The 21592-nt window shown below is 31.7% G+C and overlaps 1 protein-coding gene across 3 annotated transcripts in view; it reads right to left on the bottom strand.

Annotated features, from left to right (window-relative positions):
- Nucleotides 1-17738, bottom strand: part of LOC111049370 (scoloptoxin SSD14) — a 53234-nt gene extending 35496 nt beyond the window's left edge. The window contains exons 1-2 of one of the 3 annotated variants that reach the window (XM_022335738.2): nt 17360-17738; nt 449-552 (exon numbers count right to left, since the gene is read on the bottom strand). In XM_022335738.2, coding sequence (XP_022191430.2) covers nt 449-456 — 8 coding nt within the window. In that variant the 5' untranslated portion in view covers nt 457-552; nt 17360-17738. Of the gene's footprint in view, nt 1-448; nt 556-2119; nt 2243-17359 lie in introns of those variants that run through there. The other 2 variants (XM_022335670.2, XM_039436394.1) reach the window with 2 other exon arrangements.
- Nucleotides 17739-21592: the final 3854 nt, after the last annotated feature.

The following is a 21592-nucleotide window of genomic DNA, read 5'->3' as shown; positions in this document are numbered from 1 at the left end:
TATCCATAACCACTGGTGAAAACCTGGTGAAACTTAATTAGGTATGGTACCTACTCAACTCCAGATTCACTCGAAATATATTGATAATGGTGTAACATGTAGCAAACTAAAACAGTGGGCTATCTTTAATTGTTTTAATTAATTGGAGGTTTTGACAAAATCAATTAGTTTTCAATAAATATGGATACCTCCCACAGCATCACATAAAATTATTGTAGCCTATAAATATATTGTATAATAATGATTGTCAAACTGGAATCATTTTACCGTATCTAAAAAACAACCCAAAGATTTGGTAAAATCAACAAGGGAGGGTGATAATACGGTACAGTAATTTCCAAGTTAGTATTAGGAATATATTAGGCTAAATCTTGTCAAGATTAATCTAGTATTATAATCTAACTTCAATTACCGGTTATTAAGAAATAATTAAAATGTAAATACTCACTCAATCATGATGATGTTTGGATCAGTCTATTTTACTTATATGATCCTGGAGTTGAGGAGCTGGTTTCTTTCGATACCGTATTAACCCCGAGCTTGAGAAGTTGACTGCTGAAAAATATAAATTTTTCATCATTCCTGAAAATATTCCTCCCAATAAAGGCTTACATTCTCCCTATAATTAACTCAATGTCGCCCTGTAGCCCATAACGTATAGACGGATAAACAATTTGAAATATTTATTATTTATATATTACAAAATTCATATACAGTAGTAATTATTTTATCATGATGTGTCTTCAAAATATTAATTCACTTTTACCATGAAGCAGATACCTAGTTGTATATGCTTCAAATATTACCCTATTAAAATAGGTACCTAGGTACATAAATATTTCGTATCAAGTGGTAATAAAACATTGTAATATTCCTTGTAAAATATTATATATTCAATAAGTCTAGTGTACTTATATTTTCCGTATAGGAGAATACATTCTTATTGTTTGCGAAATCAGATAGCAGTATTACAATAGCATTCACAGGTAACAGTGCACAAATTATAATCATAATATTATAGTCATAATCATGAGCTTGATCGGAAAATTTCAAAAGTTGAAACTTCAATGTTACCGTACCATAATGATTACCTTGATCGGCTAGAATCTCTCGAGTTAGATTTTTAAATATGAATTCAACTCCATGGAATAAAATAGAATAAGAAATTGAAATGAGTAAATAAAATAGTTGATCAATAATGATTCTTTCATAGATTATATATGGCAATCCTTGAGTATTCGTTCAACTAATAGCATTTTGCAAGATATCCCTCATAAACTCATTTTCAAATCAAAGTTAGCGTATCTTAGGCTACACATAGACTAATACATAGTACGTTTTGGAAAAACGTATATTTTGGTTAACGTTTATTTGTATAAATAACATGTTACTGTTCATACAAATTGAGACACATCATATTTTTCCAATTACAGTATATGAATTTTCAATGATTCATTGATAATAGTAATGTTGAAGGATGTAAAAATTATTCAACTACAATATAATAATTTTGTTTCATCTACTAGCTGGATGTAGTCAAACAGATCTGTTCCAATAGTTTAACATTAAACAATTATTATATAGTTTATTTTCCAGTTAAAGAATTAACTAAACTGTTTACTGGGGTGCTGAATGATTGTAGCTATGAATATTCTATAAATTATATTATCATTCAATTTCAACTAAATTATAATGATTACTGGAATTATTAATTATTCCTGTATATAGACTACTAACTATTATAATGTTATTATCTACTAAAACCAGTTACACACACATCGACGATTTTTGGACGCACGATTTTTTACCGTCCTTATGAATTCTATTTGATTAAAAAGATTGTCAAACAGATGATGTTTGTCAAGTTCTGTTTGATCTTTTGGTCTGGATTCATAAAGACGGCAAAAAATCAAACGTCCAAAAATCGATGTGTATGTAGGCTATAAATGAATTATAAAATATTATACATCAATAGATCTCTTCTCTAATAGGCCATACCGTAATAGAATCATATTATGTTTTCATTTTTTAGTTCAACAATTCATCTCTGTTTTTTGGGGTGCTGAATAAGTTATAGAAGTGAAACTATGAATCTTCAAGAGAATAAAAATGTCATTACCTAGGGTACTTGCAGCTAGAGTCCTCTTATTCTATACTCTAAAGAGGCTGGCTCCTATAGTAAATGTGCTGGATCCTCAGTTCAGCAATAATGGATTTGTTGGCTCAATAGTCGATCATACACTGATCTTTACAGTTGGTCACTGTATAATTGATCGATATTGTGTAGGTAGAGGGGGTTTTTATTAGACTGGTTGCAGTTTTCCTGTATTGATGATCTAAACTCATAGGTAGCTTTTTACAGGAAAAGCATGTTGATCCAATTCCATTTTTCCATCTTCTTGCCATTGATATATGTTTCACTTCAATGAATAACTTCTTTTATTTTGAGAATTATTTCGATTCTTCACAACAAAGTGTTATCTTGATGAATCTAAACTGATTGCTTTTCTCCAGGAAAAGCATGTTGATCCAATTCCATTTTTCAATCTTTTTGCCATTGATATATGCTTCAATTCAATGAATAGCTTCTTTTGAAAATTAGTTTGTTTCCCCACAATAAAGAGTTATCTTGGTAATTCATGGGCAGTAATAGGCCTATATAGTACACTTTCCGTTCCAATTATTTTCTTATATTTCTCTATTCATCACAAATACAAATAGAAATATAATGTATATACAATATACAAATAGATCACTTTGTATAGCAGTCTCAGCCTTGGTTTCTAAGACACCTATAGAATCTAATGGACCATCAAATCTATATTAAATTTTTATTATTATTACTGAACGAAAATCCAAATTAAATGCTGTAATTCACCCCGAAGACTTCTGCTACTTCAAATATTGACAACAGGGTAAACAGCTAGATGGAAATTTCCATCTGTTGAATTTGTATGTTTGAGGATCCATTAAATTTAATAAGTGTCGTCGAAACTGGGACATAATTTGTAGCAAATCCTATACTATTAAACGAGCAACTTCTGTTTATATTTTTGGATGTTTATATGTTTAGATGTTTATATGTTTGTATTTCACCGGATCTCAAAAACGGCTCTAACAATTCTCACGAAATTCAGAACATAGTAGGTTTATAATATAAAGATTCGATTGCACTAGGTCTCATCCCTGGGAAAACTCGCTGAAGGACATTAAAAAGATAATTATTATTCATCCTTGGAAAAACAGCTGATAATAATTATTTCGTCGTGTGGTGATGGAAGTGAGTGAGTTCATGTGTGTGGGACTGTGTCAACATTATGACTCAGCTGTTGAACTTTTGTAATCATTCAATCAGGTACTTAGTGCCAGTTGCAAAAAAACCAGGTTATTTTCGATCCTGATTAATTCCAGTAGATCCATCTTTTTTTTGAAATGGTCTTCTCTGATTTGGTTCACGTGAAGTTAATCAGGATTAAAATTTAACAGGCTTTTGTGCAACTGGGCCTTTGTGAGGGAAATTTTTGCATTCCTCTGGGAATTAATCTCAATTTACTGTGATTAGATAGAACATTTCTTAATGAATGTTATTATAATTTCTTCTTTCGTAATAAAGTTTTTATGCTTTTGTACTCCAGAGCGAAGCTCGGTCCTCGATATTAACTATTATACTTACCACGTGGAGCTCTTTCGGACTTGACGTACATTTCCAACATAGTCAAATAGATAAATATAAAATAGACTGACATTAGCATTGTAGGTAGTAAATATGTCAGTAAGAAAGGATCAATAGCCTAGTAAATATAATTTAATAAATATTGGCAGCAGTGGGGGGAACGTATCCCATAGGCATATAAGAAATTTTCAATCGAAAATCGAAATAATAAGTTGCCTAATGAACACAAAAAAAACTTGAAAGAAATATTTGTTTTCATGTGGAAATTGTGTGAGAAATCGCACCAAATTGAAGGTATATTTTTTAAATATTTATTCCATCCCCCCTCGCCACCCGGTGTCTCACCCAAAGTTTAGGTGCTTTCTACTCCAATGTTATGACCCCACCCCGAATTTTTTTCTGGATACGCCACTGATTAGTAGGTAGCCTATTCGGATGAGTCCTAGCTCCAATAAGATATCAAAATATTATATTGGTAATTACCTCTTGAAATAATTTATCTGCTGGTGATAGAAAATAATGAGCTATGCTAGTTTTTAGAGCATGTCAAGTTACCGTACATTGATAATATTTTGGTGAATTGAACAGTCGCGCACGAGTTCGCTTAATTTCAACCAATGTCAAGGCCGTTTGTATGTGATGATTTCACTGAACAATATATTATCATTGAGACAATACAATCTCTGTCTTCAATATTGACTAGAATGAAATTCACTTCATACTGTCAGCATCCATTATAGCCTAACCTAATGGTTTCCATTCAACTCATGCTGACAGTTTAAAAGATAATAAATCTCACTCTCTAATGTTTCTCTCCAAATATGTAGTTTCAAAAATTTGCTCGTTGATCATGGGGTAGTGCAAATTTATCATATCATTGCTTTATCGTTTCATTGTATAATATTAATAATTTGGAGTTAGAAACAATCCATCAAAATTATTAGGGAATCCTAAACAATGTAACAAAAAAAAATCTGGTGTGGTACACTCACACTACTTTCCTTGCTCATTGAACTGTAAGCCCCATTCTTAAACGAGAATAATTCAGGGGAATAACATAATGACGATTGGCGGCAACATATTTGAAACTACGATCAGACTTCTGTATTTATGTGTATATATAATTGTTTTCAGAGTACTTTTTCCTTAGTGTAAATTGTGGAATTCGATTATTTTTTTAAAAGTCGTCAAAACAGCTGTTCTACAGATGACATATCTCGTCTATGTGTTCTTTTTATGAACTGCTCTACCTACCTACATCATGCACGAGAAGGAGGTTACAAAGTCCATTTCTCAAGGATGGGGTGGACCCCCCATTAGTTTCCCAGAAAGGAGACTCATGCCAGTTGATAGAGCTGATAAATAACTATACAGGGTATGAATTTGAAAAAAATCGGTCATGTCATTATTGAGAAAATCGTGAAAAACATGTTTAGTAATTATCCGCCATTTTTCTCAAGAATACTACGGAGCTCCTGCAATTTTCCCAGAAATGAGACTTATGTCAGTTGATAGGGCTTATAAATAGCTATCCAAGGTATAAATTTGAAGAAAATTGTTAAAGCTGTTTTCGAGAAAACCGTGAAAAACATTGTTTTTTAGTGATTATCCGGCATCTTTCTCAAAAATATTACGAAACTCCTGCAATTTTCCCAGAAATGAGACTCATGTCAGTTGATAGGGCTTATAAATAGCTATCCATGGTATAAATTTGAAGAAAATCGTTAGAGCCGTTTTCGAGAAAACCGTGAAAAACATGGTTTTTTAGTAATTATCTGCCATTTTGAATTCAATTTTATTGAATTTCTTATTGTCGGATCCTCATGGTATAAGGACCTTAAGTTTAAAATTACAAGTCAATCGGTTGATTAGGAATGGAGTTATCGTGTTCACAGACATACACACATACACACACACACAGACCAACACCCAAAAATCATGTTTTTGGACTCAACTTGAAACGTATAGAAAACTTGAAATTAGGGTACCTACCTTAATTTTTTTTGGAAAGCAATACTTTTCTTACCTATGGTAATAGGGCAAGGAAAGTAAAAATGAAGTTTATTAGAAATTCAAACAAACTCTGTCAGAGTATTGTGAGATCACAGGTCATGTCAGATAATTTACAACGAATTGAAATACACTGTATCAACACTCAGTGAATCAATAAGACATGCCGATGATATATGCCAGTAAAAACTAGTAGCAGTAGCTGATATAACTGATTTCAACCAGTTTTAATAACGAATTACTCATCCTTATGTTGTTCTAGAAGGATTGAAACCATTGAATTGTCTTTGAGTTATTTGACATTACACAACTACTTAAATGACCTACTAGAACTAGTCTGTTATTCTTATTACTGTTTGATTTACGGTCAAGGAGTGAAGTTGTGTTTGTGTAGAATTTTCAAAATAGAGGCATTCGTTATTAACACACAGAATGAATAGTCACCTAAGACTCTATAGGATCTTAAATGGATATTTTCTTGGGGTTTATTTTGCCCCATGATATTTCCTTAGATTTTAGGATAATAAATAAGGATTTGCAGCTATCCATAGTCTCTGAACTAAAGAAAGATGTCACCACATTAGGCTGACCACTTAAGATAGAACATGAATGTATGATAAACATGCAGGATACACAGTCGACATACATTGTTGTGTCATCAAACCTGCGATCTCAGCGAAAGGCTTCCAGCAAAATGTTAGGTCTTTGTATCTTAGATTTTTTTCGAAAACCATTAATTAACAAATCGAGATGCTAGTTTCGGTTTTTACACCATTTTCAATCTCTCTAAAATCTCTAAATCAATCCCTCTGAACGAGAACTCTAGAGAGATTAATAATAATGTAAGGACCAAAACTGGTAATTTCAAATTTTGTTAATGAATTAGGTAGTAGTTTTGACATCAAAGAGTAGATTTTTTTAAATATGGATACCTACCGGTACCACAACATCACCATCACAACACATAATAATGATTATACAAATCATTTGTGGAAAGTTAAAGGATTCCTTTGATTTTCTTATATTTTTTACAGTCGAGTTACTATAAGTAGTGACATATTATACATTTAGAACTTCAGATATTAGGCTCCTTCGCCGAAAATAATTTTCAATATCATACCATTGTCAAATTAGTATACCTTATATGGCTTATACATACAGTATAACTGGATATTTTCTCATTGGGCAGAATACAACCATTTAAACTATGTTGAATGAGAATTTATGTTGTGGAATTTTTCCATAATTGAAAAAACATAGTTTTTTTGTCACATTTACATTTATTATAGTGAGGTTCACGTTATAATGGCTGTGTTTGTTTGGAATTAGTATTGCTATCCTTGTCTATCATTCAACAAAACTAATAGCGCTATTTCTTTCTCGCTTTGCTCTGTTGCCAGATCGTCTTTCAACAATGTAGAATTAATACCGTACGGTAATTAATTAACAAAATATTTAATCTTAATTAAGGAAATGCATTTTGAAATTATTGAAAAATATAATTTCTTGCTTGATAAAATATAATTGATTATATTAAACGAGCAGAATGAACAGTTAATATTACATCGATAAACCTGTATCAGCTAGGAGGCATTGACAAGACAGAGGATCGGCAACGTTGTTCTGCTATCTTTCTTCACTGCCACATTATAATGTGGACCTCAATATAGACTTGTTCACAGGACTGCAAGTGCTGTACTACAGCTGCCTAAAGATGTGTTGGTTTCAACACGAAACTGCAGGCCTGTGTACAATTCTAATAAATAATGTGAATGTGACAAAAATAAAACTGTGTTGTTTTAACCATTTAAAGATTTTTTGAGAAATTATACTATTTTATGAAGATGGTAAAGATAACATAGTTCTTGAAGACACCATAGAAAATATTTTGTAGGTACGGTACCTATATATTTCAGTAGGTGAGCAGTATTTTTAGTGAAGTCTTCAAGGACAAGCAAAAGTGGTTATTTATGTGAGAACGTTTACTATTGAAAACAAAAGTAGGTAGCATTCATGTACAGGAATAGACATATTTTCCCATGCCTTTCAAGACTTTTCACCAAGAATAGCTCATAATTCATTCACTTTTGTTATAGTAATAAAAAAACTATTGATGACGTTGAAAAAATATATGAAAGTAATTCTTACGGTACCTAATTCTTGAAGCACCTCTATAAGTTAAAACTATCATCCTCGTCAATTTTCCAACTTGGATAACAAAAGCTTGAAATATTGTGATTTTTGACGTAGTTCAGTGTGACATACAGTTTTCATTTTCCAATCTTCTACTGTATGGTGATTTATTTTTTCATGTCGTCAACTTTTTTAAGAGATACATAACAACTCACCTAAAAATGACACTTTTAATTGACGATAATTAGTCAAGTTAGAATGAATTTACCTGGAATTTGTATAGGTAGCTTTTCCGTACGGTTCTCAGCATTATTATTTTGGTAGAGTTGTAGTTAGTATTGTTAGGTTAAACTACATGTAATGTTTCTGAATCTATACCGGTACTAGTAGCTCACAAATGTACAACCAGAAAAACCTTCAAACATTTTGTTAACTTTTGAATTGAACATAATATGTGGATATGGGAAGATTCTTGAGAAAAAAATATTATATGAGCCATAATTTAAATTGTGATTAATGAAAAATCATTCATTTTCAAATGCAACTATGTTTGCAAGAATTTTGTTTCCAATTATCTCATATAAAGTTATAAACTGAGAAAAATCATTAATTGTTTCCGGTTTGATTTACATTTCAAGTCACCAGTCTTAAGTTCTGTTACAACCAAGATGCTCCATGTTTAACAAATATTCAGTATTTCCTGTGAAAAACATTTACACAACAGTTTTAAGACCAATAGTGACATATGGGGCCGAAGCTTGGACATTGACTAGAAGAGAATAAGGTCTGCTACAGAGATGGGAAAGAAAGATTTTAAGAAGAATTTTTGGAGCAATCAAGGAAAATGAAATATGGAGGATAAGAACAAACGAGGAACTAGGAAGATTGTTCGAGGAGACCATCAGTATTCTATCTGTTGTGAAAAGTATGAGGCTGAGATGGGCTGATCATGTGTGCAGAATGCCGGAAGGGAGGGTGCCAAAAATGGTGCTGGAAGGCAAACCCGGAGGAAGAAGATTAGCCTACAAGGAAGACCAAGAAAGCGGTGGGTTGGCGATGTGGAGGAGGATTTGCGAAGACTGGGTGTAAGAGTAAGATGGAGAAGAATAGCAGAATGTCGAGAGGGATGGAAGGATGTGGCTGTGAAGGCTAAGGCTCTACATGGGCTGTAGTGCCAATAATGATGATGATGATGATGATGATTATGATGATGATGATGATGATGATGATGATGATGATGATGATGATGATGATGATGATGATGATGATGATGATGATGATGATGATGATGATGATTTCCTGAGTAAGATTACAAAATTCAAATATATTTTTCACACATTTTTTAATCATAAAACTCAGTAGGCCTACAACAAAGCAAGAGAAAATGTATTACCATAAATTACAAAATAAAAATTACTGTATAAGTGGAAACCAGTGACATAAGAAACTCTTGTTCGCCAGTGGAGTTAAGAAGAAGTAAATCATAGTTCAACTAATCATCTATTTCTTCCGTTACAAATACATCGTTCCCTCAACTCACATAGGTTGTCGAAATCGTTCATAACAAAATAGAGAACTCAACCAGGTAATTTGGTGAAGATCTTTGTTCAAAAATGTTTAATCAGTATTGAATAAATAATATGAGTTCATAAGCAGGACCAATAGAATAGTATCAAAATAAATGTAATATCACTGTTCATTTTTTCCTCGTGACGTCTGTACTGGAAGTTTGTTGCCCATTCAAAGTAGCTAAATTATATCCTCTTTTCTCTGGAGTTTTCTTCCTTTCGTATGTAGATTTTTCCGTTTCTTGTCCATGCATTGCAATTTTATCATATCAATACTCCCTATTATGAATTTTTTCGCCTCAATCATATAACAGTTTTTTGTTGTGTGGAGATGAATTTTCCTTAATAAACACTAGCCTATATGTAAGATTTCTATAGATTTAAATAAAAATTTTAATCTGAGTAACCTTTTCTTAAATATTATTAAAAAAATACAGTAAGATTTCTGTAAGTTATGTTGTTAGATTGGAAATTAGCTTTTGTGTCATTTCTTGTTTTTTCCACTTCATTTCGATACTTTTTTATAACCGTTTATCCAATAATTGTCCTTTGATACAGTACTATGGAAAAAATAGTATAGGAGACACATAATAATTTTCTGATGTAGGCCTAAACAGGAGTGATTGACAGTAATGTCTGTTCGCTGTTATTCAATTTTCAGTTCCCTAGCAGCTGCACTGATAGTTTTAATAATTTATCTCCAATTTTTGTCATCGGCAGCCCATGAATTTCTATTCCGGCGGTATATAAAACAAATGATCTTCTATCTCACCAATAGTCTGTGTTATCTCATCCAATTCCGAGTATCTTCTCTCAAGTATATCAATATCATTTTTCAATTCAAGCTGCCCTCTCTTAAAGGATTCCAGAGCATGATTAATTATTTCTGAAAACGAGTCTATCGTTTTACTAAATTCAACCATGTTAGAGTTTATTGTGTCAAATTCCTTTCTTAGTGATCGGACTTCCAAAGCTAAAGTTTTTTAGTTTCTTCACTAATAATTTTCCTCATTTCCCCCAACAATTTTTCCTTTTCATTACAGACTGCACACTTCCACTTGGATCGATCTTCTCTTGATAACTTCCTGAAAATTAACCTCACGCTAATTTTCACGCAGATGTGGTGATCTACAGATTGAACAAAAAACGAATTTTGTCACACTGATACAGTTGGAACACGCAACTTTTTGCAATCGCACAGACGCACACTACCGAATCTAAGCGAAACAACTTCTAATCATTGATGCAATAAGCGAAGAAACAGTCAAGTACCGTACCGTACACGGTATATGGAAGAAGATTTTCATCTAAATACCGTGGTCAAGTAGGCTACAACCTTTCTGTTTAATAGCCGAGCTCCTACTGAAGATCTGAAGTACGTGTAAAGTCCGTAAAAGCTGTCTCGAATGTTTGAACCAGTTTAAAAGCAAACACCTGCATCACATATGTGATCGTTGCTCGAAGCTTAAAAGTAGGTAAACCTACAAAGGCTTCGATTTAGACTTCGAAAAATGAACTTTAGATTCGACCACACTTCGATTTTTGTTAGTAGCCTACTATTTTTGCCGTCTTTAAAAATTATATTAAACAGACGATGTTTCTCAAGTTCCGTTTAAACTGATAGTACAGTATAAGCATTGCAAAAAATTGAACGTCCAAAAATGTATATGTGTGTAACTGGCTTCATAGTCTCCAGCTTGTTCAACCAGTCTCAAAGACATATTTATCATACTTACATCAACAGGTAAATATATACGGTACTTATACAGTTACGTTCTGATGAATTATTTGATTAATTTAGGAATAAGAATCTCGAAAATAAATTGCATTACCGTATCGTGATATAACGAATGTAAGAATATTACATTGAATATAAAGGTAGTACTAAAAATAGAAAAAACTCCTCGATTTTTTTTTAAGTATTCGCGGTACCGTACCTACTGGAAATAATAATTATTATTATTCATCTTAACAGGTCCAACCACTATTGAATGAGAAACGGGATAACAACTGCTCTTTCTTAGAACCACACGTGCCAATATCATAGAGAAGAAATAGCGTAAGTAGATATCCCATGGTATAGGGAACTTATGTCGCAACTTTTACTGTTATCTCAAGCCGATTACTGTCGATTATTGTCAATTTTTACTGTTTTGTTGGGGTGAGTGTGTATGAACGGCACAATTTGAGAGACTACCAGCGTCACACAGCTGCATGAGAAAGAATAACTACATGAACTATCGGCTTGGGAAAACAGTAAAAGTTGCGACATAAACGCCCTGTACCATGGGATATCTACTTTATGCTATCGGTTCTCTATGCCAAAATTATTCGCTCAGACTAATATTTATTCAACAAAATGTATTAACATATTTTTATGTGCTAATAATATTTGTTTCGTTTTCCCTACGGTATACAATACTGTATTATACTACTCCTCAAAAAACTATGTACGGTAACTTGAATTGTGTTGAAATAAGAATTCAGAGTTATTAGAGAAAATAAAACAAAAAATATGTTGATAGGGAAATTAATGTAGTGAAAAATGTTGTGGCGGATATGTTAAATCTATGCTGTCTACATTATGGATTGTGGATAGGCTTTTATTGCACTTTTATTGTGAATGTAGATTTGAATTTTTTTCATGCGAGCAGCAATTTGAAGCATCTCTTTAGAAGTTCTCCACTAACTAATCTACAATAGAATAGCCAACAATAGCTATACACAAGTTCGAGGTCCTTCTAATATATGTGCTGAACTAAGTTTGTCTGATTCAGTACGTGAAATAGGCCTACCTATTTTATTCATTGTTTGAACAAGAATTTTTATAAAGCCAATATGTTGGATACTTTCCTTTCAATCAATCGTGAACATCAGCTATATAGAAAATAAATAGTCAAGCTTTGGGATTAGCCTACGTTTCATGAATACTAAATTCAAAGATGATTGACCTACTGTTCCTTCGCTGAGCTTTAATCTGCTCTTTTTCTTCTCTATCTTCTTCTACTAATCATTTATTTTCCATCTCTATCATTCTCCTCATCTCTAATTCGCATCCATTCGTTTTCTCTTAATTATTTCTAGGCGTATACTCCTTCATTACGATTTGAACATAACTTGATACAGGTCTATCTTTGCTCTGAAAAATTCTTCTATATATTTTTTGCTAGTAAAAAATCATGCTGTGCTGTCCCGGTTCTTTCTATGAAATTCCAGTAATTTACAACAAAAATTTACCACTCCTAAGTAGAATAATTCACATTTTTTATTTTTTTCTTGTGAGATGATAGTTTTCTCTTTTATTCAACAATTTCAATTATAATCCGTTTAATGTAGAAACAACTTTCAAATTTATATTTCCAGGAAAGCTAAATACGTGTGGAGAGAATTCTAAATATCCAGGTAATGTCTATAATAGTATTTCCTATCTATGTCATCTATCTAGATTCTGGAGAGAAATATTTCATTAGGGTTCTTCTCTTACTAGTAGTTTCTCTCTCACAATCATTTCAATAGTATATAATATACTACAAAATGAATTATCTCTTCAAGGGTTAATTTAGTTATATATGTTTAAAAATATGTAAAATAGTCCTTGGGTTGCACAAAAGACAGTTAAATTATAATAATAATTGGTGAAAGCCACGAGAACCAATCCGAGAATGTTTTTTGAAACGAATGGTTATCGTGGTATTTAATCGTCATTGTTAAAATTTAACAGGATTTTGTAATCGGCCCTTGTCTTATTTTGGAGGGTTTTTTGTACAAATTGTAAATTATTCAATTTTGGTAGTAGAGTAAATAATAAATATTTTCATTAATAAAAATAATTCCATAGTCCCTTTTGCTTTTGAAAACTCTTTTATATATAAAACACAACAGCTAGTATCAGATTATTTTATATAAATATTTTGTCACAATCTATTTGAGTGTATGTGAAGTTTTTAATAGCAACTTGTAGTCAATTGAAACAAGTATAGTAGGCCTAAGTGGTAGATGAAAGAATTAAGTTGACTCTATAAGAAGTCTCTTTACATTATTCAAACTAATTTAGCCTGCATTGGAACAGCTTTAAAAATTACGCCTCATCCGCCAAAAGTTCCAAAATACAAGACTTCAAATATAATTTTAGTGGATGCGTGTTAATTCCATGACTTGAAAAAATCCGTACTGAAATCATTCTCATCATGCAAGATAGACTGAATGATTTATTAGTTACTCATTCCTCTAGTTTTCTGAAGTATCTAATATAATACTCTTCAAACATGAGAAGTCTTGTCTATTAAAAGTGTCTGTAATTGAAATCTCACGTGCTACCTGTTTGAATGTGTTACAAAAAGTAAGGGATTAAAGCAATCAAATTTCATGTGCGGCACTTATCATTGCGATAGCACTTGAATGTTATGAAGTCTGAGTGATCACTAGAAGGTATCTACTTGAAAACTAAGCAAGGACCAAGAATTTATTCATTAATTTCTTTATTATATTATATTCATATGATAAAACTATTTGAAATGTTTCAATAAGGAAAACTGATTCATTCCATAGCAACCCAGCTACTGGAATAATATTATAGGTTTGAAATTTGACAGTGCTGAAACCATATGTAGTATTCGAAGGGAACTACTATAATGGCGTGAAGATAATGTGTCCTATTTTATAGATTCATGTCACGGCTTGAAATTGTCGCTATTGAAATATTTTAAAAAATAATTTCGGTTGTTACACCATATTATCAATCTCTTGTGGACTCAATTAATGGTGTGGATAATACCATAGAGAAACAATAACGTTAGTAGATATCTCATAGTATAGGGCGTTCATGTCGCAACTTTTACTGTTATCTCAAGCCGATTACTATAGATTATTGTGGATTTTTACTGTTTTGGCCGGTTGAGATTGTGTGAGCGGCACAGTATGAGAGACTACGAGCGTCATACACCTTTTTGGGAAAGAACTACGTGGACTATCGGCTTGAGATAACAGTAAAAGTTGCGACATAAACGCCCTATACCATGGGATATCTACTAACGTTATTGTTTCTCTATGATAATACATAATAGTGGAAAATTCAAAGTTGAATTCATTACCGTACCGAAGCTAATTTGATTGTATGGGAAGAGATGCTGCATGTGGCATTTCTCCATATTATTAAAAAATATAATACATTTATATTAATGGTGATATTGACAACATAAATGTATAATTCTTTCAATTATTACCATATTCACAGGTAATGATCCAACTTCAATAAGTTTCATGTAGATAACAGAGAAGAGAGGAATAGTAATATGGTATTAAAATAATTTGAATAGTATTAACAAATATTGTCAATAGATGAAATTATAAACAATTATTGTGTAGTCTTCTCCATGAGGTTGAAAGGTACCTTTTGCATTATTTATAAATCTCCACTTGCCTTGTATTGTTGCGCTCTTACCTTGACTACTTATTCAAATATGAAACTCAAGTGGAGCTCCAACACTTGATTGCATTGGAAATCCATAGAATCAACTCTCATGAAATTTTGTTGGCTCTCAAGATTTCTTCTCATGCTTGCATTCAAATTTCTCATAGTGGAGTACCGTATCTTATGATAAGTTTTTATTATGATTCTGGAGTTGATTTTACAAAGAAATTGAAGAAGAATTTCACGAGATATTGTTGAAGTTTTAAGCATTTTGTTTAAAAGTATTCGAGTATATATACGTTATTAATTGTACTAAATTCTGATAGATATTAGAGTCTGAGAAAATTCTGATGTACCGGTAACCAAGACTTTCAGCTTCAGGTTTGAGACATTTTTTTTTGTGCAGCCTCACATTTTAATTATTAAATTTATGATTAAATAGACAACGGAAACTTTAGATTGATTGATAAATTCATTCAAGAAGCAAAATTATTCACATGAATATTAATCCATGAATGCAATACAATTTAACAAATTGAATTCACACGAATGAGTGTGTATTCGTCATATTCATAGTATATGAATATTATTATGTACAGTAGGCATAATTTATTCAAAATTATCATGATAAGCATGATATTCATTTCAGAATCCGAGGGACCACTGTTACCTGTAACCTGAATAAATAAACTTGGATATTGATAGAATTCTTATCCAGAATATAAATTGTATAAATGCGTGATGGGGAAAATACAAGGTGTATAAGCTCACATATAAAATTATTTATACCTTACACATCTCATAAATTATATTTTAGGCATTTCAATTCATTTTATTGTGACACTGAAAACTGAACTATAGGGCTATAACTTCAGTAGAATTGTCAAATAAAAGAGCTTCGTTAAACTGTTTTGTTGTTGAACCAACAATATTAATGCCTAGTGTTGATGAGTTATTGTTTGATTTTCAATCGCTGCGAAAGACAACATAATTGTGATCTCTTTTATATATTTAATTTTCCTTCATATAGAGCTACCAAAATTATTGAAATATGTTGTGAATTGATAACTTATAAAAAGGGTACCGTACTTGATGATTTTTATTTTATTTCAATGCCTTGAATATTATCGTTTGTAATGATTGGGGTTTGACATAGTTCTCCGTAGTTTTATTTAGTTTGATTGTTTAAAATAAGCTCTATTTTTCTTTTCCTTTTAATATGTTTATCGTGGTTACCGGCGCACAAGTTGTTCTTTGCCGGTATATTTATTATTTCTAATTACTCTTATGGCAAATAAATGAAATTGAATTTGAGAGAATACCACAATATATTAAAATATGATGTGTATAGTAATGTAATAGGTATACTTGGAACCAATATAGGTAGTATAATGCATATTCCTCCCTGTAATTGAAATGCATCAAATTAATTTACCATTAAGAAAATTTTTGAACCCACAAGTAAAACAATTCCTCAAATAGTTTATGTTTTTTTATTAGGAAAATAAATTCCATTCATCTGTTGATCGTTCTTTATGAATGCTTTTCCACGTTTTATATATATTAATATCGGGGCACCGAACTTCGCTCGTTATTTTTAATATCGGGGCACCGAGCTTCACTCGTTATTTTTATTTATTGATAAACAGAACACAATTATTCTCTAAAATGATTGAGTTAATTTTTCGCAGCTGGCTATAATAATTTATGTCATCTTATGAATTTCGGGGATGCGATATTTTGATTTTTCACATACTCGCTCACTCACTTTTTTAATATCCACAGCTGTTTCAGCCAAGGATGAATTATCCTTTTAATGTCGTTCAACGAGTTTTGCCAAGGATAAGACCTAGTGCAATCGAATCTTTATATCATAAACATACTATGTTCCAAATTTCGTGAAAATCGTTATAGCCGTTTTCGAGATCCGTTAAACATAAATAACCAGATATATAAATACAGAAATTGCTCGCTCAATATAATAGGATAAATGAATTTGAATTTGAGAGAATACTACGATATATTGGAATATGATGTGTACGGTATAGTAATGTAACACTTGGAACCAATTTAGTATAATGCATATTCCTCCCTGTAATTGAAATGTATCAACCCAAATGTATCAACTTATATAGTAACCAGAAAATTTGTAGATCCACAATAAAAACAATTTCTTAGATAGTCCAAGTTATTTGATTATTAGGAGAATAAATTTCTTCCATCTGTTGATCATTCTATGTAAATCCTTTTCACGTTCCATATATTTTGAGGTGGAATCAGAATATTATTGAAATTCTGTATTGCGAATGTAGTGCAAGTTCTACCACATAGGTACTCGTATAATTATATTAGTTTAATAATATTTTTGTATGCCAACTTATTCTTCTAACACTATATGAAATACACTATTTCTTCTATAAATTTGTGAATGGGAGAATAATCAATTTTTATTATTGTTTTGAGTTAAGAATCGGTATAGAGTAGGCTAGATTCCTATGTTTGAATTGGTATAATAGTTATTAGAAATTAAGCCATATTTCTTAAATACTTATAGATAATACTCACATTTTTTCAACAAGTTTTTGAAGCTCTCTGTATTGGAAATCTTCTGCTGAAGAGAAGAGTGTTTATTCCATGAGGTTCGACACTGTAGGAATTTAGTGTAATGTAGGAAAATACCTGTAGCTACACTTTAGGAATAATTTAGCTTGATGTAAGAAAATGCCGGTAGTTATTCAGGTAGAAAAAATATGTTTCCCACATCATTGAATAATCAAATTGAACAAAACGCTCTTTCCACGTTCGCTCTAGGATAAACAGAGATCGACTCTGGTTGTGTAGGTACCGGTATAGTACTGTTGAGAAAGAAAGAAGATATTATCAACAGACTACTGTTCATAAGAGCTGTAACTTCTTTCTCACTGCATTGTATGCGGAAGACTGTGGGACTTGGGCCTTGCTTTGCCGCTATTAGATGTCATTATAAAAATGATACAAAGCTGTTGCGTTGCTTGGTAGTTTCGTTGCTTCATGATACGGAATGCAATTGGTGTATCACGAATATTGTTGAAGTAGTAGTTTAGTTGCAGTAGTCCTCTATGCACCGAGGACAGAGGCTATTAAAAGATACAAAAGAAAGATAAAAAGTTGTTGGAAAAACGGCGAGCCAATATGCAATAAATAATTATACAGATAGCTTTCCTTATAAATCACGTTTTCTCTGCATAATCCTCCGACATATTATAATGAAGCGTCAAGTCTTAATAAAATGTGTTATCTTCGTGCATGAAATTAGAAAGGTATGAAACTTGTTCCTAAATACTTTTTTCCCTTACAATGAATATCTTTGGTCAGAAATTTATACATTAATTTATTGATGCAATATTCAATTGAAATTGGACAAGATGAGTTGGTTTCATACATTCTGGAAATAGATAACATTGGATGGAGCTGTAGAAATTTTTTTTGGTGAAGTTCAAATTTGATCTCTTCCAAAATATCTTTGAGACTTCAAACTCTTATCCATACTGAATATATAAACTTTGATACTCTTCTTAACATGATGAGAGAACTAGGCTATTACCATCAGATACCAAGTTTTCTCATTCTTAAATTAGTAGCCAACTTTGCATATAGTAGGGTATGCTATGATGTATAATAGTTATTCAGGAGAAATTTTATGTAATCGGTCCAAGATCTTAAAGTCTATCCAAGTGGGTATTATCTTTGTATACAAGTCATTTTTTGGTAGTTTCAAACTTGGATAATACTCAACGATAGTTAGTTTATTTATTTATTCAATCATGCACAATGGTACGGTATTCTATCAAAATCTACTAACTATTTTTTCAATTTAGTACACAAATATTTTATTAATACTAAAGGAGGTTATTTCATAATCACAAAAATTCACAAATCAATCCAATAACTGATTGATAGATAGGCTACTATTCAGGTTCTCAACTTGACTCTGTTAAATTTTAAAATGACATTTAAATTTTAAATTTATTTATTTAAATTTTAAATTTTAAAAACATTTTCTGTTAAATTTTAAAATGACACAAAAATACAGAAGCTACAAAATTTTAAACTTACAAGATTATATCAATTTAATTCAATATCACTTCTATTCATACAGATTTCACCGCGTTTTTATCAACAAATATTTTTTTTGGAAAAGTGAGCTAGCTTGAAATTGACTTTTTCATCATGTACTTCCCTAGTAAGATATAATTTGAAACCAACATTTCATAATTCTATGATATACAGTAATACAGGGCTACTCGTATTTGTATAGAAATTAAATTGGAAGTAGCCTACCCTTTCTTCAACTTGAAAATTAAGACACCAAATTATAGTTAAATATTACACTTAATTAGGCTTTTTCAACCTCCTATTACAAGCTACACACCTTAAACCTAAAAATCTGGTGTGGCGCACTCACACTACTTTCCTTGCAGTTATGAAAATTTATCACCTGACGCTAGTGTTCCCGCCCATCTTAAGTCTACATTCAAAGATCCAAGCCAGCTGGTGACAGGACAATAAGGCTGGAGACACACGAAGTTTGCTATCTCTTCATAGTGAATGATTTAATAGAATCAACAGTTGCCAACAGTTTGTAAATGAAATAATAACATTTTCTCGAATTTCAAGCTTATTTTCAATTTAGGTGAAAATATTACTGAACATTAATTGAAGTAACATTAATTTAGTAACTTGAAAATTCAAAGCTTTTGAGAATTCAAATGTTGAAAAAGTTGAAGAAGGGTACGGTACTTTAAGTTTTAATTTTCATTTATTTATGTATAATGTACGATTTTTTGTTGATGTCAATAATTGAGATAATAAACGCTTACTACCTGGATTAAGTGAGAACATCTATCAAAAATACAGAAATTATATTTCTATATTGCGCTCCATGGTACGATGTCTGTATTAACTGACTCTGTAATCATAATTTAGACGTTGAGGTAGTCTGAAATATTATTGAAAGTGAAAGCGACGAATCAAGCCACTAGGCAACTGTGCTGCTTTGACCTTGTCCCAAATGTAGGAGGACAGCGTAACATCGAAGAACAAGATTGCTATCAATATCGCTTCACTATATTGATTGGAAAAATGATATATTCATCTAATAATTATCTAAATTATTCATTTGTATTCAAACTGTTTACATATCAATTTTACAATAGATTATCACAAAAGAGAACAAATAATGCAGAAGGAAGACTGACAATAGAAGTTTGATTCATAATAACCAAGGTACCTAGAATACAAAATAAAGGGCTCAGAGGAATAATATATTCAAAATTGAGATTTTCATTGCAGCAGTTGGCTATCATGCTATAGGCTACTATTTCCATGCAAAATCTTACAGAGATATATTGAACATAGTCCTAGATATTAGCGGAAGATTGAATAGTTTACAGAATAGTAAAATACAAAGTCCATGGCTTGACATGTGATAGCGAACAAGTTCACTCAGAGGAAAAATGAACAGAGTTCTTGTAGCATTTTCTTCGAAAACGTTCTGCTGTAAAATTTGCTTTTGTGACAAGTGCATTATTTCTCTGAGCCCTTCAAAAGCATTAAATGCATTTCTAGGATGACCTACATTGCTAATAACTACCTGATACTTCTATCAACATTTGTGAAATAAAAGTAGCCTACCTAACAGTTTTGGGTAAGTTTGTTGGACCTTTTATAATCATGCATATGATTTATGTGTAATAAAAAGTATAAATAAATAATTTACTATGAATGATTGAGGAGTGATTGTATATTATCAACTTGAAACCCATTAACGAGACATCACACTATCATGAGGAGGAAAGATTATATCAGCATTGACAAGATTTCCACGAGATTGTGTTGTTATGATGGTAAATTAAGAAGGAAATAAGGTAGAAAACTGCAGGAGAAAAGAAAAAGGGAATGAGGTACAAGGATAATAATATTATGAACAGGAGAGAATTAGAAGGAGAGGATAAAGTGGAATGAGATGTTGATGATTATGATGAGAAAAGAAAAAATCTGGTGTGGTACACTCACACAACTTTCCTTGCTCATTGAACTGTAAGCCTCATTCTCAAACGAGAATAATTTAGGGGAATAAAATCATGACAATTATTGGCGGCAACATAATTATTTGCAACTACGATCAGACTACTGTATATGTGTATATATAATTATTGTTTTCAGAGTACTTTTTCCTTCGTGTAAATTGTGAAATTCGATGATTTTTCTAAAAGTCGTCAAAACAGCTGTTCTACAGATGAAATATCTTGACTATGACTTTGTACTTTTTATAAACTGCTCTACCTACCTACCTACCTCATGCACGAGATGGAGGTTACAAAGTCCATTTCTCAAGGATAGGGTGGACCCCCCATTAGTTTCCCAGGAAAAAGACTCATGCCAGTTGATAGATCTGATAAATAGCTATCCATGGTATAAATTTGAGGAAAATCGTTAGAGCCGTTTTCGAGAAAACCGTGAAAAACATGGTTTTTTCGTCATTATCCGCCATTTTTCTCAAGAATATTACAGAGCTCCTGAAATTTTCCCAGAAATGAGACTCATGCCAGTTGATAGGGCTTATAAATAGCTATCCATGGTATGAATTTGAAGAAAATCGTTAGAGCCGTTTTCGAGAAAAACGTGAAAAACATAGTTTTTTAGTAATTATCCGCCATTTTTCCGCCATCTTGAATTGAATTTTATTGAATTTCTTATTGTCGGATTCTAATGGTATAAGGACCTTAAGTTTAAAATTTCAAGTCAATCGGTTGATTA

This window comes from Nilaparvata lugens, chromosome 10 (genome assembly GCF_014356525.2).
Source record: "Nilaparvata lugens isolate BPH chromosome 10, ASM1435652v1, whole genome shotgun sequence".
Lineage (NCBI taxonomy): Eukaryota > Metazoa > Arthropoda > Insecta > Hemiptera > Delphacidae > Nilaparvata > Nilaparvata lugens.
The sequence above is the reverse complement of the archived record's forward strand: the minus strand, read 5'-3'. Positions and strand labels throughout refer to the sequence as shown.